General features: G+C 52.4%; 11 protein-coding genes and 1 non-coding gene across 12 annotated transcripts; 8 read left to right on the top strand and 4 right to left on the bottom strand.

Moving 5' to 3' along the window:
• Positions 1 to 375: 375 nt before the first annotated feature.
• Positions 376 to 2,219, top strand: Z517_10540 (uncharacterized protein; the record flags this gene model as incomplete). Its single annotated transcript, XM_013424150.1, has 4 exons — positions 376 to 449; positions 513 to 631; positions 682 to 1,686; positions 1,879 to 2,219. The coding sequence occupies 4 exons, from the start codon at positions 376 to 378 to the stop codon at positions 2,217 to 2,219; spliced, it is 1,539 nt and encodes a 512-aa protein (XP_013279604.1).
• A 901-nt stretch (positions 2,220 to 3,120) lies between these two features.
• Positions 3,121 to 4,182, top strand: Z517_10539 (uncharacterized protein; the record flags this gene model as incomplete). The annotated part of the gene is made up of 2 exons (XM_013424149.1): positions 3,121 to 3,182; positions 3,267 to 4,182. 2 exons carry the CDS (start codon positions 3,121 to 3,123, stop codon positions 4,180 to 4,182), a joined length of 978 nt encoding a protein of 325 aa, XP_013279603.1.
• Positions 4,183 to 4,714: 532 nt separating this feature from the next.
• Z517_10538 (uncharacterized protein) lies at positions 4,715 to 5,503 on the bottom strand (the record flags this gene model as incomplete). Its single annotated transcript, XM_013424148.1, has 1 exon — positions 4,715 to 5,503. The coding sequence occupies one exon, from the start codon at positions 5,501 to 5,503 to the stop codon at positions 4,715 to 4,717; it is 789 nt and encodes a 262-aa protein (XP_013279602.1).
• A 681-nt stretch (positions 5,504 to 6,184) lies between these two features.
• Positions 6,185 to 7,641, top strand: Z517_10537 (saccharopine dehydrogenase [NADP(+), L-glutamate-forming]; the record flags this gene model as incomplete). The annotated part of the gene is made up of 2 exons (XM_013424147.1): positions 6,185 to 6,317; positions 6,377 to 7,641. The coding sequence occupies 2 exons, from the start codon at positions 6,185 to 6,187 to the stop codon at positions 7,639 to 7,641; spliced, it is 1,398 nt and encodes a 465-aa protein (XP_013279601.1).
• A 384-nt stretch (positions 7,642 to 8,025) lies between these two features.
• Z517_10536 lies at positions 8,026 to 8,096 on the top strand. Its single transcript has one exon. It is a non-coding gene; the product is annotated as a tRNA-Gly (tRNA).
• A 466-nt stretch (positions 8,097 to 8,562) lies between these two features.
• Z517_10535 (uncharacterized protein) lies at positions 8,563 to 11,169 on the top strand (the record flags this gene model as incomplete). The annotated part of the gene is made up of 1 exon (XM_013424146.1): positions 8,563 to 11,169. One exon carries the CDS (start codon positions 8,563 to 8,565, stop codon positions 11,167 to 11,169), a length of 2,607 nt encoding a protein of 868 aa, XP_013279600.1.
• Positions 11,170 to 11,190: 21 nt separating this feature from the next.
• Positions 11,191 to 12,931, bottom strand: Z517_10534 (uncharacterized protein; the record flags this gene model as incomplete). The annotated part of the gene is made up of 5 exons (XM_013424145.1): positions 11,191 to 11,397; positions 11,454 to 11,531; positions 11,592 to 12,522; positions 12,592 to 12,635; positions 12,848 to 12,931. 5 exons carry the CDS (start codon positions 12,929 to 12,931, stop codon positions 11,191 to 11,193), a joined length of 1,344 nt encoding a protein of 447 aa, XP_013279599.1.
• Positions 12,932 to 13,583: 652 nt separating this feature from the next.
• Z517_10533 (uncharacterized protein) lies at positions 13,584 to 15,987 on the top strand (the record flags this gene model as incomplete). Its single annotated transcript, XM_013424144.1, has 2 exons — positions 13,584 to 14,746; positions 14,817 to 15,987. The coding sequence occupies 2 exons, from the start codon at positions 13,584 to 13,586 to the stop codon at positions 15,985 to 15,987; spliced, it is 2,334 nt and encodes a 777-aa protein (XP_013279598.1).
• Positions 15,988 to 16,524: 537 nt separating this feature from the next.
• On the top strand, positions 16,525 to 17,413 carry Z517_10532 (uncharacterized protein; the record flags this gene model as incomplete). Its single annotated transcript, XM_013424143.1, has 2 exons — positions 16,525 to 16,689; positions 16,745 to 17,413. 2 exons carry the CDS (start codon positions 16,525 to 16,527, stop codon positions 17,411 to 17,413), a joined length of 834 nt encoding a protein of 277 aa, XP_013279597.1.
• Positions 17,414 to 19,064: 1,651 nt separating this feature from the next.
• On the bottom strand, positions 19,065 to 20,722 carry Z517_10531 (uncharacterized protein; the record flags this gene model as incomplete). The annotated part of the gene is made up of 2 exons (XM_013424142.1): positions 19,065 to 20,619; positions 20,670 to 20,722. 2 exons carry the CDS (start codon positions 20,720 to 20,722, stop codon positions 19,065 to 19,067), a joined length of 1,608 nt encoding a protein of 535 aa, XP_013279596.1.
• Positions 20,723 to 21,232: 510 nt separating this feature from the next.
• On the bottom strand, positions 21,233 to 22,287 carry Z517_10530 (uncharacterized protein; the record flags this gene model as incomplete). Its single annotated transcript, XM_013424141.1, has 2 exons — positions 21,233 to 22,164; positions 22,236 to 22,287. 2 exons carry the CDS (start codon positions 22,285 to 22,287, stop codon positions 21,233 to 21,235), a joined length of 984 nt encoding a protein of 327 aa, XP_013279595.1.
• A 466-nt stretch (positions 22,288 to 22,753) lies between these two features.
• Z517_10529 (uncharacterized protein) lies at positions 22,754 to 24,326 on the top strand (the record flags this gene model as incomplete). The annotated part of the gene is made up of 3 exons (XM_013424140.1): positions 22,754 to 22,996; positions 23,052 to 23,894; positions 24,006 to 24,326. 3 exons carry the CDS (start codon positions 22,754 to 22,756, stop codon positions 24,324 to 24,326), a joined length of 1,407 nt encoding a protein of 468 aa, XP_013279594.1.
• Between the last annotated feature and the right edge of the window lie 1,836 nt (positions 24,327 to 26,162).

Raw genomic sequence — 26,162 nt, 5'->3', positions numbered from 1 at the left:
TGTAGAGGAGCTGGGGAGCTGGACGGACTGCGTGGAGAAAGCCTTTCAACAATGTGGGTGAGATACATCTTTTCTGGTAAGGTCGCGGAAGGTCACGATTGTGACCCTCGTGCCCCTCAATCCTGTACACACAGGTATAGACAACGCAGTTTTAGGGGCTCGACTGAGATATACGGGGCAATGTGTACGGGGTACTGCATGCTCTATTTGGCTAGGTGCAATTGAGTCGTGTTGGGAGTCTCGGCAAAGTTGCCCAAATATTTCTCCTCAAACACTATCTGATCTCTGGACGAACTTCCTCTGAAATTTCTCACCTCTGTGTTATTACTACCTGTACATTCTTCAGTCTCTTTCTGCGATCCCTCGACAGCTAGCATGGAGAGCTTGAGTGACGAAGACTGGGATGTTGTCATAGCTGGGACTAGCATCCCCCAGTCGCTTCTGGCGTTGTATGTTTCTCTCACCCTGCCTCAACTGCGGCCTTAACTGACTGACAAGGCGTTCGTCTCTAGGGCCCTTTCCCGCTCAGACAAGAAGATCTTGCACGTCGATCGCCATTCTTATTATGGAGGTGATGACGCCGGTTTGAGTCTCGACGACGCCCAGGGCTGGGTCGAAGACTTGCGGCAGTGTGCGCACAACTGCACTCTGAGGTTGGCATCAGCACTGATGATCTCGCAGTTAAAAGCACAGTATTCAAAGATGCCTCCATAACGAGCTATGTCGACGGCGGATCTGAGTCAGCCTCTGCACTTGGACCTTCACGCTCGTATACCCTCAGCTTGAACCCTCAAATCATCTATGCCAAATCCGAGTTTCTTCCCTGCCTGGTCTCGTCACAGATTCACACCCAACTGGAGTTCCTTGCCGTTGGATCCTTATGGGTACTGGGTAATGGTATATTGCAGAAGATTCCCAGCACCCGCGAGGATGTGTTCAATGATGAATCACTTTCAATGAAGGACAAACGTGGACTGATGAAGTTCTTGAGATATGTTATGCAACAGGAGGAGGAATCGACAACCCCCTCAGACGAAGACAATGCTACGATATCGCTAGGGACTGCTTTGTCGACAAAGTTCAGAATTCCCGATTCCCTGCAGACTCCGTTGGTGGCACTCGCGCTGTCTCCTGTTGCTGCGGACTCAATTCCTTTCGACAAGGCCCTCGCCAGGATCAGGAGACATCTGAGGTCTATGGGACATTTCGGTCAAGGTTTTGGCGGGGTCGTTGCAAAGTATGGCGGTACCGCAGAAATCTCACAAGTTGCCTGTCGTGCCAACGCAGTGGGCGGAGGCGTGTATCTCCTGGGACATGCCCTACAAGCTCTGAGTGGTCCGGGTAATATATCTGATCTCGACAGTGCAGATGGCGGAGATACGTCTACCATTGAATGCATACTTTCCGACGGCACCCGGATCCGGACTCGGTATGTCGCTGGCACCAACGATGATGTTCCCACTTCGAAAGACGCCGTGGAAGAAGTGGCCTCGTTCTGCACTACCTGGAGGTCTATCAACATCATTGGGCACCCGTTAAAATCAATGTTTCCACCAACATCTGACAATGGCCCTGTCCCCGCAGTGACGGTTGTTCTGGCCGATGATGGTGCTCCCGAGCATGACAAGGATCCTGTTTATCTGCAGATTCACTCAGAGGACACAGGAGAATGTCCTGCTGGCCAATGTAAGTTCTTATACTTCTCGCTGCCTTATCTGCTTCCGTGATGATCCAACATCGAATACTTATCTACATTGCCTGAGCATCATGTGCTTTGCTGATAACTACCCTCTGACAACCTGATCTGGAAACCCTCTCAACACTTTCTGCTTCGAACTCTTAGCGCAATAGAGAAATTGCTAACTTGCTCTTGACCAGGTGTCATCTACGCGTCAGTTGTTTCTGAAGATTCGACCTCCAGAAGTCGGCTTGAAACTGCTGTGAAGGCATTCCTTGACACTGTCGGCGCAAAAGATTCGCTGTTGTGGTCGCTCTCGTATCGAGCTCTGGGCCCAGCTATAGATTCAACTTTGGATACCCCTCTGTCCGGGGAGCAACCAGGGGTCATCGTGTTTCCACCCAGGCCGCAAGAGCTTGCCTTTGATGATGGTATACTTCATGCAGTCAATGACGCTTGGCAGAAAATCCTGGGGCCAGAGGCTGCTACGGCCAGCACATTTCTGAGGTTCGAAGAACGGGACACAGAAGTCGAAGATTAACACAGTATACTTCCTGCTGACGACTAGCTGGAACTTTCCGCATTGTTCTGGCCGCTGCTGCAGATGTTGCTGACACAACCACCCAAATAGCCATTGAACCATATTGAGCCTTTCGACACTGCTCTAACGTTCAAGGTTATGACCACCGTCCCGATCTTGTTCCTGACAAGAAGCAAAGAGTGATAAGTGGTAAACAATCAGGATTCTGTGAGAGCTCTCCAATGCATGGAGAGACTCTGAGTACTGATGGCCACCATGGGATTCCTCTTACCCTTTGCTTGCCTACAATGATTCACGGATCCTTTACATGCATCGTGAAGCTGCTTGCTCGTTCCTGAGGTGAGCGTTTCGGCTAACTCTATAAGCAATATTCATGCTGCTCGTGCAGACACTTGGCCTACACGGGCTTATTTGCCAAATATGAACCGACTTGTAGGCCTTAGAACATTTACAGGACTGCATTCTAAGTCGTATAGAAGGACAAAAGTATCCGACACAGGATATGTCTGTCCCTCTGGTTTCCCCACATTCCTTGTGTTCATAATACTTCATTGGCAGGAATGTTATCAAGAATAGATGCCGATAGTTCCGATAAACAGACATCAACGAAGACCGGGGGCGAATATGAAAGCATTTCCACTCCAGCGAAGCACAATTCTAACAAAGCATGACCCGAAGGGCACGAACGTCTACCTATTGAGTGGGAGGAATTAGAAACAAATCTATCAAACATGCCCAACTCTGATAAGCGATAAGAAACATTCTTGGCAGGTTTGCCTTCTGTCCAACTCGAAATTTTTGGGCTCTTCAATCTTTTGGGCGCTTGCCAGAACAGCCACCGCCGCTTCACTTTTTCGGTCTCTGCTGCTCTTCCTCTCCTCCTCTCGCCACTTCGCAACAAATGTCTTCAGACGAGATTGTATGGCAGGTGATCAACCAGCAATTCTGCTCGTTCAAGTTAAAGTAAGCCTGGCTCTTTTTTCTCTCGCAGATATGAACGAATTGAAAGCGCTTTGGGATTGTTGCTAACCGGAAGAAAAAAAACAGACTGAGCAGCAAAGATCAGACGTTTTGTCGCAATGAGTACAACCTGACCGGGTTCTGCAACCGGCAGTCCTGCCCACTCGCCAATTCCCGCTATGCCACCGTCCGACCGGACCCTCAGAGCGGTGCCCTCTGCCTCTTCATCAAGACCCCCGAACGCAACCACCTGCCTTCAAAGTGGTGGGAAAAGATCCGTCTGCCCAACAACTACGAAAAGGCGCTCTTGGCCCTCGACGAGAAATTGCAATACTGGCCCAAATTCTACATCCACAAATGCAAACAGAGGCTCACGAGATTGACGCAAGTAAAGATCCGCGAAAGAAAAATCGAGAAGGAAGATGTGAGACTGGGCGAAAAGAACGTCAGTAGACTGGCGCCAAAGGTCCGGAGGAGGGAGGAGACCCGGGAACGGAAAGCAGAGAGTGCGGCGAAGGTGGAGAGGGAGATCGAACGGGAACTTATGGAACGGCTGACGAGCGGCGCGTACGGTGACCGGCCGCTTAATATTGAAGAAGGCCTGTGGAGAAAGGTACTGAGAGGTCTGGAGAGGAAGGAAAAAGGTGAAGAGCTGCTGGATGAAGAGTTGGAAGAGGACGAGAACGAAGAAATCGAGGCAGAGGTGGAGTACGTTTCCGATTTGGACGAGAGCGAGGACGAATTGGAGCGGGAGATGGAGGACTTTGACGACTGGCTCGGAGGAGAGAGCCCTGATGAAGAAGACGGAGAGTTCACTGAAGAGTCCGGAGAGGACGAAGACGAGAGCGAAGACAGCGACGAGGACGAGGCCGGAGACGATGCGTCTGGCAAGAAGAGGAAGCGCCACACAAAGCAACCGCCAAAGCCACAGAAGAAGCCTCGCGGCCGGGTAGAGATTGAATACGAAACCGAGCTGCCATTGAAGGAGACGGTGTTGGCCTAGGGTTGCCTTTGCGCCAACTGAATGGAGTTTTATACATCGCATGGCCATGGAGTTTGAGCATTCATGATCCCTTGACCTCAAGGGCAAAAGGACAAAATCCAACATGTGCAACGGACGAGACTAGATCTTGATGTTGTAACTAATGACATTTTTTTCAGCCGCACAAGCGTCGTACAGAAAGCACATTAACACGGACTGAGCCCATCATAGATGCCAGCTTTCTGCTTCCAAGACATCGCGTCCACAGCTCTGGGGGGTCTATGGATCCCCCTACCTGAGCTCAACCTGCACTAACCTTACCTCCATATTGTACTGAAACCCGTGTCTGACACGCTTCGCGGGTGCCTTCCGCGTGAAGTTCTGCTGGCAAAAGGATTGGCGGCCAACCTCGTCAAGCTTTGCGACAGATTCCCTTGACGTATCTGAAGACCTATAGGGCGTTCGAATGTTAGTATTGATAACGTGAAATCGGGCTCGATTGTCAAAACCCAGGGACAAGAGGCAAGGGCTTGATGGTCTCTGGAAAGCATTTTCATACCTCGTAACCCTGGAATTCACCTGTGGTGACGACCCTCCGTTCATCCCAGCCGCCCATTCCCAGCACAACTCTATCAATCTTCCCATCCACGCGACACCCACCCATAAACACGGGCCAGATCCAGTCAATCAGCCACGCGTAGGACTTGGTGATGTAGTCGGCGTTGTTCTCGACGTGCTCGAAGAACAGGAACTCGCCGCCGGGTTTGAGCAAGGCCTGGACGACCGCGACCGTAGCAGCCAGCTGTTTCTGGGGCGCCGAGCAGAGACTCTTGATGGCGACGATGGTGTCGAATACGCCGTTCTCAGGGAGAGACGAGGCCGTGCTGGGGATGACCCCGGCCTTCTTGAGCGCAGGCAGGAGACTGCCCGGTTGGGCTCCCGCTTCGAGGGCGACCAGCTTTTTCCCGAGTCCATGCTTCTCGGCGGCTTCACGGAGTTTCCCATGCAAGAAGACGTTCGGTTCGGCGCAGTACAGCACCTCGATCTGCCCAGGCTTGTAGTGGAACATTTGGTCGCCTCCGCCAGGACCCAGCTCGAGGACCTTTCCGCTCGCGCGGGAGAGCACTTCTTCAATGTGGTTGATCTGGGTTTCCGTGGCAGCCATCTTCGGGCCAATGACGCGCCAGAAGTTCTCGAACCATTTTGAGCGGAAGGACGAAGGAGATGTCACGAACAGCAGTGGGTGAGAGAGTAGCGTTAGGGGAAGGTAGGCAATAGAGATGCTGAGAAGGACAAGAGGATCAAAGTAGGACTGCAGCCTCACGAGCAGAGAGACAGCCATCTCTTGAAAGGGGGGGACAGACTGGTGGTGTTCGACAAGGATCGAGCGGGAGAGGAATTGAGCAGGGGAGGGGGAGATGCTGGGTCAATATCATTTCGAACCTTGGGAAATAGTGTGGAGACATGAGAGTAGGGCGCGGAGAAGCGAGGCCATGTGGGCAGCAATGAAGTCGGAGTTTTACCATTCATTAATCGTGGGACAACATCCTTTGCAACCTGCGTTCGTCAGTCGTATGTGTAGACGAACATTTTGCCTACTATGTCTATACCTATGCAAAGCACAGGTAGATCTCACCAGTTTGTCAGGCAGTAGTCTGTGATATGATGTTAGATGTCAGGGATGCTGCCTCAATCCCTTGCTCTTGGCCCAAGCGACGGAGAATCTCACCAGTTTTTGCTAGATCTCCAAGCAGAATGGGAGATAGGGCGATCTGATACGGCATAGGCACAAGGTACCCGAGGTGTAATATCTATTTAGTCTATCTTCACGTGGCGATAATGGAGGGGCTTCTGGGGGGGTTCTCGCTCAACTCCGCAATCGGCGGGCGCGGGTTGTTGCAATTTTCTGGGTCGAATTGAAAGAAATCTCTGGGGACTGTCGGTTGACTCATTTCCTCCTTCAGCAAGACCACTTCACACACACACAATCAGGCGAGAAGTCGACACCTTTTGCTATTTCAGTATGGCATCGCTCATCACCACTATCCAGTCCAAATTGGGCTATTCTTCTCAAAAAGCCCTTCTTCTCGGCGCAGGATTCGTCACAAAGCCCACCGTCGAGATCCTCGCAAATGCTGGTGTTGAGGTTACTGTCGGTCAGTGACTTTTGAGTCTCTAGAACTAATCAGAGGCGTCTTGACTAATATCGTTGTAGCATGCCGCACGCTCGAAAGTGCAAAGAAACTATGCGAAGGTATCAAGAACACGCGGCCAATATCCCTCGATGTCACCAGTGAAGAGGCACTCGATGCCGAGATGGCCAAAACCGACCTTGCCATCAGTCTCATCCCTTACACCTTCCACGCGACAATCATCAAATCCGCCATCCGGAAGAAGAAGAATGTCGTCACCACCAGCTACGTTTCTCCCGCCATGTTGGAGTTGGAGGATCGGGTCAAGGAAGCGGGCATTACGGTCATGAACGAGATTGGTCTGGATCCGGGCATCGACCATCTCTATGCCGTGAAGACCATTGAAGAGGTTCACAAGGCCGGTGGCAAGATCAAGTCTTTCCTCTCATACTGCGGTGGACTGCCGGCTCCAGAGGCCAGCGACAACCCTCTGGGTTACAAATTCTCCTGGTCAAGTCGAGGGGTCTTGCTAGCCCTCCGTAACTCGGCCAAGTTCTACGAAGATGGCGCCGTCAAAGAAATCGCTGGACCGGAGCTCATGAGCAGTGCAAAGCCTTACTTCATCTACCCGGGCTTCGCGTTCGTGGCATATCCCAACAGAGACTCGACCCCCTACCGAGAAAAATACAGCATCCCAGAAGCCCAGACTGTAATCCGTGGTACGCTGCGGTACCAAGGCTTCCCGGAATTCGTCAAGGTGTTGGTCGATATCGGCTTTCTGTCGGAAGAAGAGCAGCCTTTCCTTAAGCCGTCTGCTGACAAGAAGCCAATAACCTGGGCGGAGGCGACGCAGAAAATCATTGGCGCGACCAGCAGCAAGGAGTCGGATCTTTCGTGGGCAATCAGCTCTAAGACGACTTTCAAGGATACACCCGAGAAACAACGTATCATCTCAGGAATCAAATGGCTTGGCCTGTTTTCAGAGACACCCATCACACCGCGAGGCAACCCACTTGATACACTCTGTGCCACACTCGAAGAGAAGATGCAGTACGAAAAGGGCGAGAGAGACATGGTCATGCTGCAGCATAAATTCGAGATCGAGCACAAAGACGGATCCCGAGAGACCAGGACGAGCACTCTTTGTGATTATGGTGATCCGAATGGATACAGCTCTATGGCGAAATTGGTTGGTGTCCCGTGCGGACTGGCCTGTTTGATGGTGTTGGATGGAAGAATCAAGGAAAGGGGCATCCTCGCGCCGCTGAAGTGGGAGTTGGCGGGTCCCATTCTGACGGAGTTGAAGGAGAAGTATGGGATCTTCTTGACGGAGAAGACGCTCGAATAGGGCAGAGGTATTTTTGTTCTTTAACCTGGCGCGAGTGTTGATTGCAAAGGGTGGTTTCAGTTGGGGGACGCTTTACGAGAACTTGAACCAAGATTCAAACGAGATAGACATAGGAAAACAGGAAAAGCATGTCTTTGTCAGGTTTTGTTGTAGTAACTCTCACGTAGCCGGTATGACCGTGGCCAAAGTAGCAGACAGCAGACTTTGTGTCTGTGGGCTGATTGAATTGTGAATATACCTGGATGGCACCCATCGGCCCGTAAGTGCCGAGAATTAGGCAGGGCACGCACCAATTAGCGCCAAGTGCAGCCCCAGCTAGACCCACTAAAAAAACAGTGACATATATTAAACTCCTGAAATTTACCTGTGATATCACCCATGTTCGCGTGAATAGTTTAAGGGTAGAATTCGAGCTTCCCATGCTCGAGGCCCGCGTTCGAGTCGCGGTTCACGCAGCTCAAACCAGTTATTGTTTTTGCTATTTAGACATTGATTCTTTTTCTTTGAATCTTGAACGCTCTCTTTTCGATTTCCTTGTTTCTTTTTTTTTTTTTTTTTTTTTTTTTCAACTAACACGAGGAATACTTCGTGCTGACGTGTCGAATACCACTATACTCAGCGGCGAATCTTGGCCTCTGCAAGATGCATTCCCGTTTCATTTCGAGACCAGAGCAACCCACCATTCGGCCTGAGGATGATTTTCCGGCGCTTCTGCCTCGTGGCATCCTTCCATTGAGCCAGCCATTGAGCCAATCCAATGAAGAGACACATTTACCACCGACACACTCGGGAGTGACGGTCACGTGGTGAGAAGCGATGCAGGCTTGACAGGTCATCCCCCGGGCTGGAGCTCTTGGATTCGATCCTATTCTCTCTTTCTTCTGACCAAGGTTCCAGGGCAACCCTGAGGCTCCAGCCAAGATGGCGCAGAGTCAGGACTCAGAAAGGCACATCATCATCGCTGGGGACGCGCCTCAGCGACTGTTCCTCTACCCGTCCGACGCCACATCAAACTCGGATTCCTATATTTCAAGGCCAAAGGCGCATTGGTTTCGTGTCGGCTCCGAGCTTTTGGCCGAATATCTCGATGAAGGATTCAAAAATGTCCAACCTCGCGTCCACATCCACAAGCCTGATCCAGGAAGCCTGAAGCAGGACACTGTTCATTCCATCATGGAGTTGGATGCTCTTCCTAGACCGCTAAACAATGCTCGATCCTTCAAACTACGACGTATCCAGCAGGTTGACATGGAAAGACAATGGCATTTCCCATCCCCGTCTCCCTCGGCATTTGACCCGTCCAACCGGTCGTTCCTCCTTCTCCAAGAGACAAAAACCGAGAAGTCAATCCCGGACGAAAGTGCTGAGCGTGCAATTTCTCTTTTCAAACAATGTCGACCCATTTTTGTTATTTACCATATGGCTCGCTATCTTTGCAGGGGCCGTGTTTGGGAGCATGTAAAGCGCGGCCCTCTCAGCCATCCAGACGGCCCAGATCCGGAACGTCTCATCGTTGTGGTAGAGGCCGAGGACTTACGAGCCGAGGGCATAGAGCTGTCCTACGGATTGTCCTGGGAAAAGACATGCGAAGACTTTGTTGAGCGGCTCGGATCGGTAGGGAAACTTGTCTCCTTGGCCACTTGCGCACATCTTGTCGTCCTGTTCGGCTGCGCTGGTGCCATATACCACCGAGGTGCGGCAGTGTCAAGCCCGCAACTCTTCTTCGATCCTCTCTCCGTGGAAGGCGAGTTCCTTCGAAAGAACCTAGAACACATTCCTGGTATCGCAGACGCATTTGTCGCTGGTTTCACCAAAGGCTTGGTTCAATCGCAAGATCAGATTATAGCAGAAGGGATCGAATTTGGGCTACACGCTGCAAGACGACTTGCCGCAGCTGGGTTGGCCGAGCCAAACAAAGATGCCCCTTCATTGGCAATAGTGTACAGGGCTCAACTTGTCATGCGGGCTATTGAAGAGAAGGAGAAGAATGAATTGGCCAGCTGCACGATTCCATCAACCGACATTGTTAGTGGTACCAGTCAAGATTGGTCTCTCCTTGACGACACCATCGGTGATCCTGCCGAAGTCGCTCGCAAGATCCTCAGGGAAGGTCCTTTCTCTCCAGGAAGCCAGGTTCCGCTGGCTCAATTCAATCAGCTCTTCTTGTTCGACCGCCATGAGATCGAATCCTTCCGGACGATATCCAACTTTCTAAGAGAGTACTTGCGGTCCCCAATGCCTAGACCTCTCTGTATTGCCTTGTTTGGACCGAGGGGATCAGGCAAGGCCTTTGCTGCTTTACAGGTTGCTGAGGCGGCATCCAAAGGGCACAAAGTGCGCACTCTTCAGATTGACCTCTCCCAGTTCAACAGTGCCAGCGATTTACTGACCGCATTCCACTCCGTCCGTGATTTGTCCCTCAGCGGCTTCATGCCATTGGTTTACCTCAGCGGATTTGACCATAGCTTCGCTGGTTCTCCCCTTGGCTGGCTACCTCATCTACTCCCTGTTATGTTCAGTGGATTCTTTTCTGACAACGGAGTCAGCAGGCCTGTTGGCGCTGCCGTATTCTTCTTTGGCGCCACGTCTACCAGGACTTACGAGGAGTTCCGAAGGCGAGCAGGAGGGGGTTCGAACGGAGGTCCGAATACCGGGCCCAACACAGGGTGGGATAGAGTCGCCACAAACCAAGCACAAGAATTCCTTGCCTGTCTACACGGCTTCGGAAACCTATTAGGTCCCAATAAAGCTCAGCGTGGAAATGGAATCGATCGGCTATACTCAGTCCGCCGAGCAGCCATCCTTCGCACTCTACTTGAACGGAGAGAACCAAATCTTGTCTCACAAAATGAAATCCACATTGACGACAGCGTTCTCAACGCGCTGTTGCTCGTACCAATGTATCGTCAAGGCATTCGATCCCTCAAGTCCATCATCGACATGAGCATGCTCAACGGTCGGTACAACTTTGCAAGATCCTCGCTTCCGCCTCCGGTCCAGTTAGACTTGCATGTGGACTACAAGATGTTCAGGAACTATCTCAATGGCATGCCTCTACCAGAACAACTTCGTGAAGAGCTTGCCGAAAAGCTCCACAATGTCTATCGCGACCACATGGCGAGGACACCAGGGAAAGTCGCTGAGTCCTGGGGCGAGCTCCGCGAGGAACTGAGAGAATCATCTCGAGCACATGCCGACTCGATCCCGTGGAAACTTCGCGAGATCAAATGTTTCCTTTCGGAAAAGCAAGAAGGTCGCAAAGCCATTTTAAACTTCTCGCAGGCGCAAATCGATCGGCTGGGAGAGATTGAACATGACCGATGGAATGCCGAGCGATTACAGAATCGATGGGGATTGGGAAAAGAGCGCGACGTTGAAGAACGGAAGAATCCCTTCCTCAAACCTTGGAGTGACTTGGAGCCGCACGTGCGTGAGATTGACTGTGTTATGGTTGCGAGCTACCCTGGTATTCTACCGAGGGAGTACAAGATATACGAGTTCGGACCCAGGAATACGAAGACACAGTAGAGAGCTTCTCAAATCCCGGATTCATGGCCATTTTCCTTCCCATTTTTCCTCGGATTCCTTTGCCAATTTCCTCTCGATGCGTTTCGACGCCAATTTCCAAACGACGACGATGATTGCCGTCAAGACAATTGATAAGACAAAGTACAGCCAAAGCCAACTTGATACAATTGTGGTATCATCGTCCGGCTGTCCAGCATGCCAGTCGAAAATGCCCATGCTAAAGATGGTCTTGGATTAGATTTATTAGCACCTCATTTTCCTTGGAGTATCGGAGTGAGACGTACGGCTATGAAGGTGGCAGGAAGGAAAATCACTGTCACAACAGCTATAACCTTCATCGAGGTGCTGTCTCGTCGCGCAAACTACCGGGAAAATGGTCAGTATCACTCTGTGTTTTTCACCAGGGGGTTTGATTGACGTACAGCTTCTCTCATTTGTCCGTCGGCCTGTCGTTTGAAGTAAGTACGTAAATGCGAAACAATGCTGGCGTCTTTGAGGCTTACAAAATCCAGTTGAGACTCAATCCTGGAAGCTGTCGTCTCCAAATCGCGTTCCACACTCTTCAACATGGCCTGTTGGCTTGCCACACGTGCAATCATTGATGGGGAATACACGGGCGTCTCGTCCGGGCTCGAATGCCGCCTCTCGATGGCCCGAAAGGTCTCTAGCAGAGTTTCTGCAAACTCTCTCGCAAAGTCCCGTCGGTGACGCAGGAAGAAGTTCTTCTGTCGCAGTTCAAACAGGACTTTCTTGATGTTCTTGAGCTCCGGGACCGGTTTCGAACCAAAACCCCGGTCGTGGTTCATGAGGGATTTCTTGGTCTTGTTCAGCTCGTTGATGATGTCGTCCACCTGCCACCGCAGTAGCGTCACCGGCAGCACCATGAAATCAGGCTGGAGAGGTTCCGGGTAGTCGTGTGGGAAAGGGTTGCGGGTGAGCAAGGGTCCAACCTGATTGTCCCAGAGGCCGGCGGGTCGAAAGAAGACGAGGCATTCCCAGTCAGAATCGTACTGGCGAGTTTCGGAAAAGCGCTGTGTGAAGGCCAGCGAGAAGAACGGAAAGCCATCGTCCTTCGGGGACTGTGCAATCAGCCTGATGCTCTCGGGACTATCGAAAACCGCCGAACTGGCCGTGTTGTTCTTGATGTACGAGTCGAAGTGCTCGTCGATCCAGCCGTTGTTGCGCGCCACTTGAAGGATTTGGTCTTGGTTGTACAGAGGATCGTCTTCCAGTTCGTGATCGTCGGATGGCTTTGATTTGGTCAGCGCTGACTTGGCCGGAGACGAGGAGTCGGACGATGAGGACGATTCGATCAAGGATGGCCCATCTGAAGGCTGAGGACATTTGACGATTCTTTACACGATGGATTTTTCAGTCCCAAAACAACAACACGACGGGACAAGATGGCCATCATGGACTCACAGGATTCTGAACCGATTACTGGTAAGCAGATCCCTTCTGTCCCTCTTCAAAATACCGTTAGCAATCACTTCCTCATGTTTTTTTTTCAGTATGCCTGCTACTTGCCTGAGACGGCTGTGTGATGAAATTGGTGGCGCCATTCAGGTCCTTAGGTGTCCAGTTGATGGACCGTGACATGTCCCAGCCGGTTCTCTGTATTTTTTGTTTTCAGCTATTAAGCCGCGATCCAATGACATGGACCAAGATTTCTTCTTACCTCGATCCTCGCGACACTCGTTTCGCAGCTGTAGAATTCAACCCGGTCATAGCCTTGAGTTGAAGGAGGCGTTCTGTCGGCCATGTATACCGTCTACCATATACCGTCTAGGCGACAATGTTGCTGCGGATCACTAAACGTCCAGAGACGAGAACCTCTACTCGGGGACTCGTATGTACAGCTCCAAATAGAGACCGGAAACATGACACCCATGCCTTACCAAGTGGCCCGCCCCCCTGCTTTCAGCTCTCGGTCTGATCGATCTGTGCTGGGACGACTGCAGCAAGCCACCGCCACTACTCGTAAATTGGAGGCCAATCCCACCGTCGGGTTCTGCAGCTTTTCGCACCCAAGAAAACGGTTCGCTTTGCAGCAGCAGCCCAGCTGGTACATATCTCGGGTTGCGGGAACATGGCTTATGGAGGCACGACTTGTCGTCTGCCACGTGGCGCAAGAGGCAGAAGGGCTGGTTGCGACTTGTGCTTGTGCTGGTGCTTGACCAGCACATCTATCTTTTGTGGATTTGGATTTCCCCTCCCCCCGACTATATCACCCAGAGGAGCTGCTGGTATCACTCGGGAGGGTTGCTGGCAGCTTTGAAAGGTCCGACGATCACCTGCGCCGCCCCGAAAAAAGAACACCTTCAGAAAGGCTTCAGTCCTGGGAGAGAGAAACCCGAAACCCACGAGCCTCCTGCTTCCTAACACCAGTCGGTTTGACAAAGACGAAATCAACCATGGCATCCGACTCGGACAGCTGGGAAGACATCTTGGATGACGAATTACTCCCAATCCGTTCTGGAAAAGATTCCCTCCTCCCCGTCCCCGACGATATGTCTCGTCCTGGCGACGAGCTTTGTGGCATCTGCAAAGAACTCAAGCTGACCCCGAGACGATTTGTTGTTCTCCCGGGCGACGAGGAACATGGCCAAACAAGGAAGCCCGACCAGTTATCCATGCACCTCGGTAAGGTGGAAGATATGAGGAACAAGACAAACTGCCCGCTGTGCCGTCTGGTCCTCGCAGCTCTAGGTGGAGACAAAGTCCCAACGCATCACAACGACGACCCGGTCGTGGTGGACTTGAGCTGGAGCACCGACGGCCCGTCCTTGGGTCCGTGGAATCGTCGAGCTGAAGTTCGTATGCTGAGGCCATACGCACGCACGCAGAATGGAGGCTTTGTACCCCATCCCAACCTGTTCCCTGAAATCACCCTCTTGGCCAACGACTCACCGACCGAGTCCGTCACCTACTTCATCCGCCCTGTCCGTAGGGACATGATCGATTTCGCCCGTGTGCGAGGATGGCTAGATGTATGTCGGACGCGCCACGGCCAGGCCTGCCGGTCGAATCCGATTCTCAAAGAGTTGCGCCGATCCCATCCAGCCAAAGAGGTGCCCCAGTTCCGATGCATTGATGTCGAAAACGACTGTCTGGTCCTCCTGCCGGTTGGATCCCGTTATGTCGCGTTGAGCTACGTCTGGGGCTCCAAAAAGTTCTTTGCAACCCTCGACACCAACGTCCACGCACTGGAAGTGCCCGGGGCACTGAAAGATCCCCAGTATCTGGACCAGATCCCGCCGACCATCAAGGACGCCATCGAGGCTGTGAGGAAGATTGGTATGAAATACTTGTGGGTCGACAACCTCTGCATTGTCCAGAATGATGCCGAGATCAAAATCCCGACGATCAAGACGATGGACTTGATCTACGGTGCGGCAGACCTGGTGATAGTCGCTGCGGGTAGCCCAGATGCGTATTCCGGCATCGCGGGCGTTCGTCCCAACTCTCGAGACTGGGGACCACCGGTCGAACAAATCGCCCCAGGGTTTCGACTGGCATTCAGGTCTAGGTATGCCGATAGTATGCAAGTGACGCCGTACAACGCGCGCGGCTGGACGTAAGTTGCCACTTGCATTCTACCCGGAAGAGTTTTGACAATAAAAAAAAACTAATTGGCTTGTCTACAGATACCAAGAGACTCATTTCGCCCTCCGTTCTCTCATATTCATTGACGATACAATCGCCTTCCGCTGCCCGGGCAACGACGCATGGGAGGAGCATGTATTTGAACGTCCAGACGAACTCAGGGGAGAAGGAGGTAATCACGGCGGCGCGTACGAAGGCGACGATATTGGCAAATACGAAGCCCTCATCCAATTCTATTCGGAGCGCCTGCTGTCCTACCCAGACGACGTGTACAATGCTTTTGCTGGGGTGGCCCAAGAACTGAGATGCCGGCTCGACACCGACCTCTGTCACGGAACCCCGACCGTCTACTTTGACTGGTTTTTGCTCTGGGGCCCACTTTCGGAGCAGCAACGCCGCCTTTGGCCCAAAACTGGTTTGCCTGTTGGCCCGAGCTGGTCCTGGTCTGGTTGGGAGGGCTGTTCGTGGCCGAGGATGTGGGACTGGTACAACCGGAGCATTAAGTGCATCAGAAGAGCGATCCGGAAGCGGACGTGGATCATTTGGTACGAGCGAGAGAACCACGAGTCGACAAACTACATGCGACTTGTGAGACACAACGAAGTGAACGATGCTGTGAGTTCTAGCTTCCGAGCCAGTCGAAACTTTTACGGCTCCCGGTTTCAGCCTCGTTTTGACGGCATCGACTGCTCGCGGACCGAGCCCACGAAGCTGGTGTTGGCGGAAATCAACCCTCCACACCACGTCCAAGACATTCTCAGCAGTCGCGGCGGTTCGGGATTCCTTCAGTTCTGGACGGTATCACTCATCCTGAAGATCGACGAGCCGACGTCTCCCGACAATGCCAGAGGACCATCGCATCAACGCAAACGGCTCGGGATCTTTGGCCGCAGCGGACACGAACTCGGTCTGATCGAGGTGCAACCTCCCTGGTATTCCGGTCCTCAGGAGAGAGAATTCATCCTCGTTTGCGAGGGGAGAGACAAGCGGGCGGAGAACGGCATGATCGACGACGAGGAGGGTTGGAGATACATGGCCATGTTGATTGAATGGACGGACAAGGACGGTAACAAAACGGCATTGGGATCCATCACTTCAAATGGCAAGCCTAGCATGTATGCTGAAAGAGTGGCCATTGGGTCTGTGGGAAAGACGGACTTGAACGAGGGGCTTGGGGACGGACCGATCTGGAAAGAAATCATCCTCGGTTGACCATGAAAAAACAGTTCTTGGGAGACTGGTAGCGACGGTCATGAGCTGAATCGAGTTGAAAGTGGTTGTTCCATAACTTCAAAGAGAGGTAATTCCCTACCAAGTATAGCGTATGTAGCCAATGCTGTCAGAGGGACGAGGAGGGTGAGTGACCCGCCTGCGCAGGCTGAGCCAAAGTTGATCTAGGTCACATGACGTCCGAGTAAAGCGGCGGGTTAACGAGTAACAAGCTCCTTTTCGGCACTGGCGGTGCCTATTGAGGAAGTGCCCGCACAAGGGTGGAACTTCCTTCCCCACGTGCCCGTAGCTTCAGTCCTGCCAGGCATCATTGGCTCTTGTGACTGGAACATTCGCCGGGGCCGTAGGCGCAGACACAGGCGCAGGAGGAAGGAGCAACGAAGGCGTCACAACTCAAACACGCCACTCCTCTTCACTTACTTGTACTTGTATACCATCCCTCCCCAGTTTTCTTTCCTCTCCTGCACACACTTTTCTGCCCTGCGCTCATCTCTCAGCAACTTTCGTCGACAACGCAAGATGGCTTCCTCCACCAGATATCAGCCCGCTCCTCAGCGCGACTCGTTCGAGGAGCAAAACTACACTCAAGCCCCTCCAAACTATCAGGCTACAGGACCCAGCGCTGACCACGGCATCTTTGGCGCTCCCAGAACAGAAGACGACAATGTTCCGGACGACTTCAAGGTAAGCTCCAATTCTCTAGCAGTGTTGTCGACCGCGCACTAACGACGATGCACAGTTTGGCGGCGTCGTCATCGAAGCGACCCTTGACATCCGAATGTCCTTTATTCGCAAAGTCTATACCATCCTGACCGTCCAGCTCCTCCTGACCGCGGCTCTGTCTACGCTTTCGTTCTTTTCCAAGGGTTACAGAAACTGGATCCAGTCCAACTCGTGGATGATGTGGGTGTCGTTGTTCGGGGCCATCGGATTCATGCTCCTTACATTCTGGAAGCGCAAGTCATATCCAACAAACATGGTCTTTCTGGCTGGCTTTACTGCGTTGGAGGCCTACAGCATCAGCGTCGTCACGTCCTTCTTCGAAAGCCGCATCGTCATCGAAGCTCTTGTCATCACGTTGGCCATCTTTGTCTTCTTGACGCTCTTTGCGTGCCAGAGCAAGTACGACTTCACCAGCTGGATGCCCTACCTCTTTGGTGGTCTGTGGATATTGATCATTTTCGGATTCATGGCCGCCTTTTTCCCGCACGGATCGACGGTGGAGCTGGTCTATGGCGCGATTGCATCCTTGATCTTCAGTGGCTATATCCTCGTGGACACCCAGCTCGTCATGAGACACTATCACGTGGAGGAGGAGATTGCGGCTTCGATCAGCCTGTACCTCGACGTTCTCAACTTGTTCCTCTCTATCCTGAGGATCTTGAATGCGACTCAGAACAATAACTGAGTTCCTCGGAGGTGCAAGGGTCGATAAAACGTCTGGGTCAGATGTGCTGGATGGGGCAAGTCCAGGTCGGGATTCGTTCTGCGGATCGATCGTAGTTCTGGTTGTGCAATTCCTCGGGGAACATTTTACACGCGAACACTGTTCGCAACAATTGGGGAAAAGGTCGCTGCATTATTATTGGGTGCTGGGACTCGTCCCTTTCAGTCGATCATGTCTAAGGGGTGTACGGACAAGCGCTGGATCCAAACGTCTTTTCTTCGACTTGGGCTGATATTGCGGATGGCCAACAGGCCATGGATTCATATGCATCAAATAGATTGATTCCACAGGCAGTTTGAAGAGTAAAATAATAATGATTGCATTTGTAGCCAAAGTATGGCGATGTTATGCGATGGAGACAGCGAGCGACAGGGAACAAGACAACATTGAGAGCCACACATGTCTGTTTGTCCCTGTACATCTGCGAACCTATACATGCTAGTTGTATCAAATTCTTCGGTATATCTTCGTCAGTGACTATCCTGCTAGGTCGTGGTCGTCACGTCTTTGTTGCTGTTGCTCTTGTTCTTGTTCCTGTTTCTATTCCCGTTCCTGTTCTTATTCCGTCTGTTTCTCTTCTTCTTTTCCGCTTCTGCTGCTCCTGTCGCTGCCGCTGCTGCTGATGTCGCTCCTCCTCGCGGTGCTGATCCACTCTTCGCACCATTACTGCCTTTACCACCGGGCCCTACCGCGAGTTTTCCATCCGTCCTCTCAGTCTCCCGGGCTTTTTGGGCCTTTTTTTTTTCCCGGTAGAGATAACAAAGCGAGACCCTCTCACAAGAGTCGAGTGTCAAGGGATCCTACGTTCAATACCCCGTATCCAGGGGGTATCTCCTACATCGCCAGGGCGGCACCCAGCGAGACCCGATCTCGGCATAATACCTCAATCGAGGTATATATATATATAGTATCGTTCAAAAGAGATGGTGGCGGAAATATATACGAAATATATATAAACATTAAATCCAAAGCCCTGTCGTGCCTGGAACGCCGTCGCTCTCTCCCTCTCCCTCTCTAAAAAGGTATAGTAACGATGATTTCTTTACTCGTCCAAATCGCAAAAAGACACTTTTGCTCTCTGCCACAGTCCCATTCCATGTCCCAACACCAAAACCAAAATTCTTAACGCCATGATCGACAAGTCGAGTCCTTCGTCAACAGATGTCTTTGGTTGTTGTAGGGGTCTGGAGCGCGTATATGTACCGTAAGTCTTGCTGGGTATGGTTCTGGAACTCTCCTGGGCTCACTTCCAACTCTTCCATGAGACTTTGCTGTCCAAGTCGCATGAGGAATATACCGACGTATACCGATACTTGCCGATCTGCCCAGCGGGACGTTCCCTCCCAGGAGATCTTGTCGGGGTGCACCGTATTATCGCTTCTCTGGTACCTTGACTTGAGGTCCTCGCCACTCGGAATGCCGACCTAATCAGCTGTAGTCGTAGTCATCGGCTGGCGTCTTCTATCCCTCTTCGAAATCCAACAATCAGGTCACGTCCAACACTATATCCGGCGGCCGAATCTAATAGCCCAACCCATGTGGTGTGACACCTCCTTGTGGCTGATGTCTAGAGCATTGGCACACGCACTTGTCGCCTCCTCTTCAACACCCCTTAGTGCCCGACAATAAAAAAGGTGTTTGTGATCAAACAAACCACCATGACACATACACCGTAGATGGCCAATGCGAGGCTCAGCTTGCGAAGCAGTTTCCGGCGGAAATTTCTCGTCCGTTTCAGCAAGCTCACGCCACTTAGGCTCAGAAACCCCGAATTACTCAGCAAGTTCTGCCCTTCGTGGCTCGGGTGTTCATCATTGACGGCGTCGTCGTCAGATTTGACGCTTTCACCCTCGTCCCCTGGCCAGTCGTAATCGTCTTCTTCCTTCACGAGTTTTTGATGCAGAGGTGAATCAGGCGACGATATCTTATAGTAGAACAAGCCTGGCAAGATGAAGGAAATGGACGTGCTTCCTGTGGATCCGACGTACGCCAGGACAGTCTCGAGGCTGGAAACCGTCATGGCAACGATGTAGCTGAGGATGATGATCGCAGTGGTGATAGCGGCGAATCGAGCCTCTCCCATCTCCGCGTTTCGTCTCCTGCCAGGTTGCAACAGAGGCACGTCACGCGCAGGGCTGGAATCAAGCGAGCTGGGCGTCGCAGGGGTGGAACGGAGTCTCGCCTTGAGTTTGTCGGATGGACGCCATTTGAGAACGGCGTCGACACTGGCACGGCAAGGGTGAACTTGCAGAGGATAGGAAAACATGACAAGAACCACAATCATGGCTTGACCGATCGTTGTCGACACCGAGGGCGCGTACTGTGCCACAATATTCCCTCCGATTTCGTTCCCAAATGACAAGTAACCGGTAATCGCAACTAAAACATAGATGGCGGCCGCCGTGCCGTTGGACGCAAATACCACAGCGCTGGTGCGGAAATGAGAATTGTCGTTGATCTCATTGAGGATGCTGAACATGTTTTGATGACAGGTATAGGCGAACACAATGACGGGGAAAGAAGAAAGAGCCGGTACAGCACCAGCCCAGGTGATTACCCGCAGCGGAGTCTTATAGTGCCCATCGGGCAACGTGTCGTGTGCGAGAAAGTGGTAGACGACCAAGATGACCAGGTAGCCAATCGATATCAGGGCGATGACCGAAGTGTATTTCAACGAGTCGAGTCGACGTAGGAAGGAGAATGGAATGACAACCAGCATGAAAGCCGTCACCCAAAAGTGACGATCGAACATGAATTTCCCCAGGTCCTCTTCACGAGCAAACCCTCGCACCACCCCGGGCATGAGGTCGCCAATGATGATGAGATAGCTGACTCCCACCCCAAAGCATTTGACGGCGATGGCAGCATCAAAGATGACCGCGGCGTTGGGGTATGTGATTTGAGACAGGGCGAAAAAACTCGAGGATCCTCGATCCAGGTACGCGGCGCAGCGAGTCTGCAGGTAGAGGCCAAACCCAGCAGTGACACCAGCCCACAGTATCACAATTGTTCCCAGCAAGATCCCCATATGTGACAAGGCGCCGGGCATGGCGAGGACTCCAGCGCCCACGATTGTGTTGAGGAGATTGACTACGCTGCTGATCCATGATGCTTGACCGACAGTTCCTGTGAGATCGCGTTTGCTAAGGGTCGGGGTGCCGGGGCGTCTGAAGAGCAGTTAGCACACAGTAACAGCATAGATCGCGAGACGGCTTACCGACGAGCTCGAGACTGCGTCCTGCTCGAGGAAGCGGGCGCAGGTAGTGACATGATCAGGTCCGAAGATAGGACAAAGGACCTCGGGGTTTTATCTCGTGGGATCGGAAGTGTTCATCTCTGCTCCCCTCGCGAGAGCAACGAACAAAGACACAAAAGATACCGGAGCAGATAAAGGCGCGGTAGATGGCTAGATCATCACATTTAGCAGTCAAGAAAGAGGGGAAAAACGAATGGATTGGAAATGTCGGTTCCCAAATTGAGGCCCGAGAGGAATTAATTTAGCGAAGAGAGACGGATATGACAATTGCGGCTGCGGATGGCGTCAAACAAGTGTCCAAGCCTCCCAAGCCACACATCGGGGGAGACTTGATCCCCCATCGTCGCCCCGAAACTTTCCATTTGGCCCCCTTTCCAACTGATATGCGAATCCATCTGGATGCTCATTGTTCTACCCTGTACTCGGTACCTGTATAGGTCTACTTGTACTCGATACTGGTGGTTGAACTGTCTTTCGTGTTCCCCCCCCCCACCAAAGCTCGTATTGTTAACGCACAGCCGCATTCAGGCCTTCCCCCATCCTGGCTTCAACGAGTCAACAACCTCGTTGTATATCTTCACAGCATCGCTCGCTGTTGCCCCTGGCTGTCCTCCCACATACGGCCCGACATTATTGAAGAGAGGCACATCCCTGACAGCGCCTGCAAGCACCTCCAAACAGCTGCCTCCCTTGATCTGAATCACGTCCGTCGCCTGTCCAGTGGCGCCATTTGTCCTCGAGCTCCTGCTCCCAATGACAGTGGAAATCTCCTTGTCCTTGACCAATGCGAGCATTACCTCGGCGACCTCCTCTGGCGTCACCCAGACATCGTCTTGCGAAATGACCTTCAACTTCTCCGGGTGGTCGGTCCACAGCGGCGTTTTGACCAGTCCCGGCATCACGCAGCTCACACGTATCCCCTGCAGCTTTTCCAGATCCGCCAGGCTGCGCACCAACGCTTGGACGCCATGCTTGCTCACATGATACAGGGGGAATGTGAGGCTGGTGGTCTCACCTGCGATACTCGCGATATGGACAATCGTCTTGGGATTCTCGACACTGGATGGCGGGTTTGCGGCCAAAAAGTGAGAAATGGCCAACTGCGTTACGCGCACGGGATGCGTTATGTTGATGTCCAACAGCCGGTACCTCCCTCCGGCTGGGTCGTCCTTGGATTTCTCCGTCCCCGGTGGGTGCCAGAAGCTGCTCCAATCCGGCTCAAATACTCCTGCTCCTGGGCACACAATATCGATTGATCCGAATTGTTGCTGAGCTGCGGCAAACATGGCATCGAGGTCCGGCCACGAGGTCACGTCGGTCTTCTGGAAGACAGCTTTGTTGGCAGTCGATTGATACTTCTGGACCACTTTCTCGGCTTCTGGTCGGAGACTAAGGTCGGCAAACACGACGTTGGCGCCATGTTCCAGAAGGAGACGGGCAAACTCGAGATTAATCCCTGTTGGTGGTCGCCTTAAGTCAGTTTTTTTGCCTCGTTGGGCTGAGGTTGCATCGGAGAGAAAGATCTACCGGAGCCAGCGCCCGTGACAATCGCTGTCTTTCCTTGTACTTGCTGAGCCATTGTGCAGATTCCTTGTGGGGGACAGAAGGGGGGGTTTAAGATGACAAAGTCGAATTCAATCTGGAGAAGAGTTCACCTTGTGGCTTCATATACAACCTCCTACCTCGGGATCCCGAGGCAGCAGTATTGTATTTTATCGAAGGATCCCCCGTGTTGTGGATGGCCCATGTCGAAAGACCCCCCTCCCCTCACGAAGCTCTAACCAAGGAGACCGAGGTTACAACCTTCAGGTATAGCGTGGTTGACTCGAATCGGGCCATTTTTGCCTCCGCAAAATACAACCAAACCACATGGCGGTTCGCGCTACGCCTGGTTCGGAAGCGTATCCGGTGGCTCTCGCGGTATGATCGAGGATAAATTCAGACATTGGAACTGAACAGAGAACAGAAAACAGAAGATAGAGAGTAGTGAGGGAGAGTCTGACACCGTCGCATATTCAGCTCGTTCCCCCCGGCGCGCAGAGACCATGAAGAATCACCTCAACACAGCTTTGCGACGTGCCGCTTCCACCTTGACCAAAGAGGCTGGTGACATCAGCTCCGTCTTTCCCTCTCTATCTGGCAAGAAACCTGATCCTCTGCCACCACGGTTCAGTGCGTTGAAGAAGAAATTGATCAAGGGCAATGAAGACGCCATAACAGCGTCCTGGCAGCGACTGTCGGAGAGTCTGGAGCGGGAGATTGCCGAGATTAGATCACAAGGCAGTAATGTACGCTCCATCCCTTCCGTCAGAGATATGCAAATGGCTGATTGTTGCGTTCCAGGTTATTCCTAGCATTGAATTTCGAGATATCGTTGCTGGGACTGTGCCCCGCCCGAAGCTCGACGCGCTCCGCCATCGAGGGACTGCGGTCATTCGTAATGTTCTCCCTCGAGAGCAGGCGCTGGATCTCAAACGGCAAGCCAAGGAATATATCAACGCGAACAGATCCAAAGTCAGAGCCTTCCCGGCAGATAATCCTGCCGTGTACGAGTTGTATTGGACTCCTTCCCAAGTTCAAGCAAGAGCTCATCCGAACATGCTGAAAGCTCAGTCTTTCCTTGCGTCCTTCTGGCACTCCTCCGACCCATCGTCAGAGATATCTACAACCTACCCTCTGACTTACGCTGACCGCTTTCGCATCCGGCAACCGGGCGACGCAAAGTTCTCACTGGGCCCGCACACTGATGGGGGAAGTCTCGAGCGCTGGGAAGATCCCGAGTATGCTCGCGTATATCAGCCCATCCTCAAAGGTCGCTGGGAAGAGTATGACCCTTTCGACGCACGCCACCGCATCGATGCCAGGATGGACTTGTACAATGGAGCCGGTGCTTGCAGCATGTTTCGCTTGTTTCAGGGCTGGCTGTCCATGTCCTCAACGGGACCTGGTGAAGGCACCCTGAGAGTCTGTCCCTTGATTCGGCATGCCACATCTTACCTGATACTGAGACCATTTATCGATCTCCAGACAGGCAAGCTGAACCTGGACGCCACGTTTCCAAACTCCGTACCAGCTGCATGTCAGGAATATGACCCTGTCTCTCACCCTGGCCTCGAGCTTGACACCACTATGGTGAGCATGCCCAAAGTTGAACCGGGTGATTATGTTGCTTGGCATTGTGACATGGTGAGTCCCCTATCCTGTTTGAAAGATGTTGTCTGTTTTCGGTCAAGTCAGCGTCATAGTGAATGGCCCCCATTTGGTCAATGCCATGAAGAAGCTGACAGCAATCCCCAGATCCACGCGGTAGACAAGGAGCACCGTGGCAAAGGTGACAGTAGCGTCATGTATATTCCTGCATGTGCAATCACCAGGCCCAATGTCGAGTTCTTGAAGAGACAACGGATGAGTGCACTGGCATACAGTCCGCCGCCAGACTTCCCCGGAGCCGGTGGTGATGGCGAGGTTGGCTTTCTTGGAGCTGTATCCTGGGATCAAGTCAATGATGCAGGGAAGCGCGCCATGGGATTTGGAAAAATGATGTGGGATTTCTCCCCGGACATGAGTGAAGGAGAGTGGAAGGCGATTGAAGCTGGCAACAGGACGCTGTTTGGTTGACCGTCCCACTTCCAAAACACCCAGCAAAAGGGGGCATTGCCCTTTAACCTGGCAAGCGTGTAGTGGGCACGCACTTTCTTCCGGCTCTGTATAACCGATTTATCTCCTTGAGAAAAGAATATTTCGCAGTGGGAATTTCTGTTCTCCGGGACCTTGGGCAAGCAATAGTATTGAACTGTGCCTGCATGAATACCCAGCTGCGATGGGGAAGGGCGCGTTATGAGCCCCGCTGGTATGTCAGGGGATGGATGTTCCACTGCCATTCCGAGTAGGAGGATCTTTTGTGTGCGAGGGCAGAAATTTCCTTCCAACCGAGTCTGGTATTCCCAGTATTATTATTATTATTGTGGGTTGGCTGCGAAGTGAGACACCTGGTAAGGCAACCTACACTTGGGACTATGGGGCACTGGCGAGGTCCCCGATGGCTGGGGCAGTTCCCTTTAAGCCGCGTATGAGAGAAAAGGGAAATGTGGACAGCCAGACATCATTATGCAGGGAAAGGATCAGCAGAGGAAAAAAAAAAATCCGTCGTAGGGAAAAAAAGGGGATGAATATGTACCTTGGACTTGCTATGGGGGCCTGCATTTTTGCAGCGATATCCTGGGTTCGCCAGACGTGACTGGGGGGGAACGGACCCAGTCTTCAGAGAGTGATACCGAAATCGTGATTTGCGGGTGACAGCTGTCAAATAATGTCCTTTCTGTGCCTTGACATGGACCGCAGTGTAACAAACAAAAGACTGCATGATTGTGGGCACAACGGGGATTAATCGGTCCTGCGTGTCGGCATTGATGTCCAAGTGTCCACGGGCATGAGGAGCACCCACTGTACAGTACCAGGTACATGTACGGGGTACTGTTGCAGCTGAATCGAGTTTCGTTCTGCGCAGACCAACTAGCTGTAGCGTAGGTAAGACGTACCGGGTACAAGTACCTCCCTCTACTCCGTATACTCTCCCTTAGCAAGGTCTCAGAGGGCGTAAGCACCTAATAATCATAGCTCCGAGTGCCCTGCTTGAAATCGTTTGCGAGTATTGAAGCTGTGGAGACTGGCTGGCGATGCTGTGCCTGACAATCAATGTGCCGAGGACATACATGCTTGTACATAGACTCAGGATCAAGGATACCAATTGTGGCATGGTGGAGCTGTTTCGCTTGGTCCTCGAAGACGAACAGTGTCCGCTGATGCCTCGGTAAGGGAGTACTTGGTAGACGAGTACTGTACGTACAATACATGCACAAAACCTGGTCGATGCAAAAATTCCCGAGGGCTGTTTCTCCCTGCATCTGCAAGAGGCGCCATAGGGCTGATGAGGTGCCAGTAACTCCCCTGCTTTGCTTCGCCAGCTAGACAGGTGTGGACTGATTGCACGAGCAGACAGCTGAAACCGTCTACCGGGGTACTCGCAGGCGAAAGGTCAGACACCGCGATTGTGGGCATCTGGTGGATGTCGCAAAGACAAGGCACTGAATGCACATTCTCCCTTGCAGGGCGCGGGAATAGTCCTTGATCCTTGTACTCACGCGTGCCGTAGAGTACCTGATACAAATGGACCAAGATTGTTGAACGCGACTGGAACTATTGAGCGCACACGGCATGGAGGCTCCGCAACCGTGGACGAGCAATTCTGGAGAAGGCCACGGCAATCAGCGTTACGCTTGGAGCAGACGGGATTAGCCTCCCTGGAGAGAAAAACGCCATGTCGCGCTTCGTGGTGATCAGACTCTCCTCGTCGACAAAGTTTGTAGCTGAGTTTGCAGGGTTGCTGGCCTCGCCTGGAGTATCTTTACAGATGTGGCTGAAGTCACCAAGACACACAAAATTGCCTAGGTTTTG

The sequence above is a fragment of the Fonsecaea pedrosoi genome (assembly GCF_000835455.1).
Source record: "Fonsecaea pedrosoi CBS 271.37 unplaced genomic scaffold supercont1.7, whole genome shotgun sequence".
Taxonomy (NCBI): Eukaryota; Fungi; Ascomycota; class Eurotiomycetes; order Chaetothyriales; family Herpotrichiellaceae; genus Fonsecaea; species Fonsecaea pedrosoi.
This window is presented reverse-complemented; position numbering and strand designations above follow the sequence as displayed.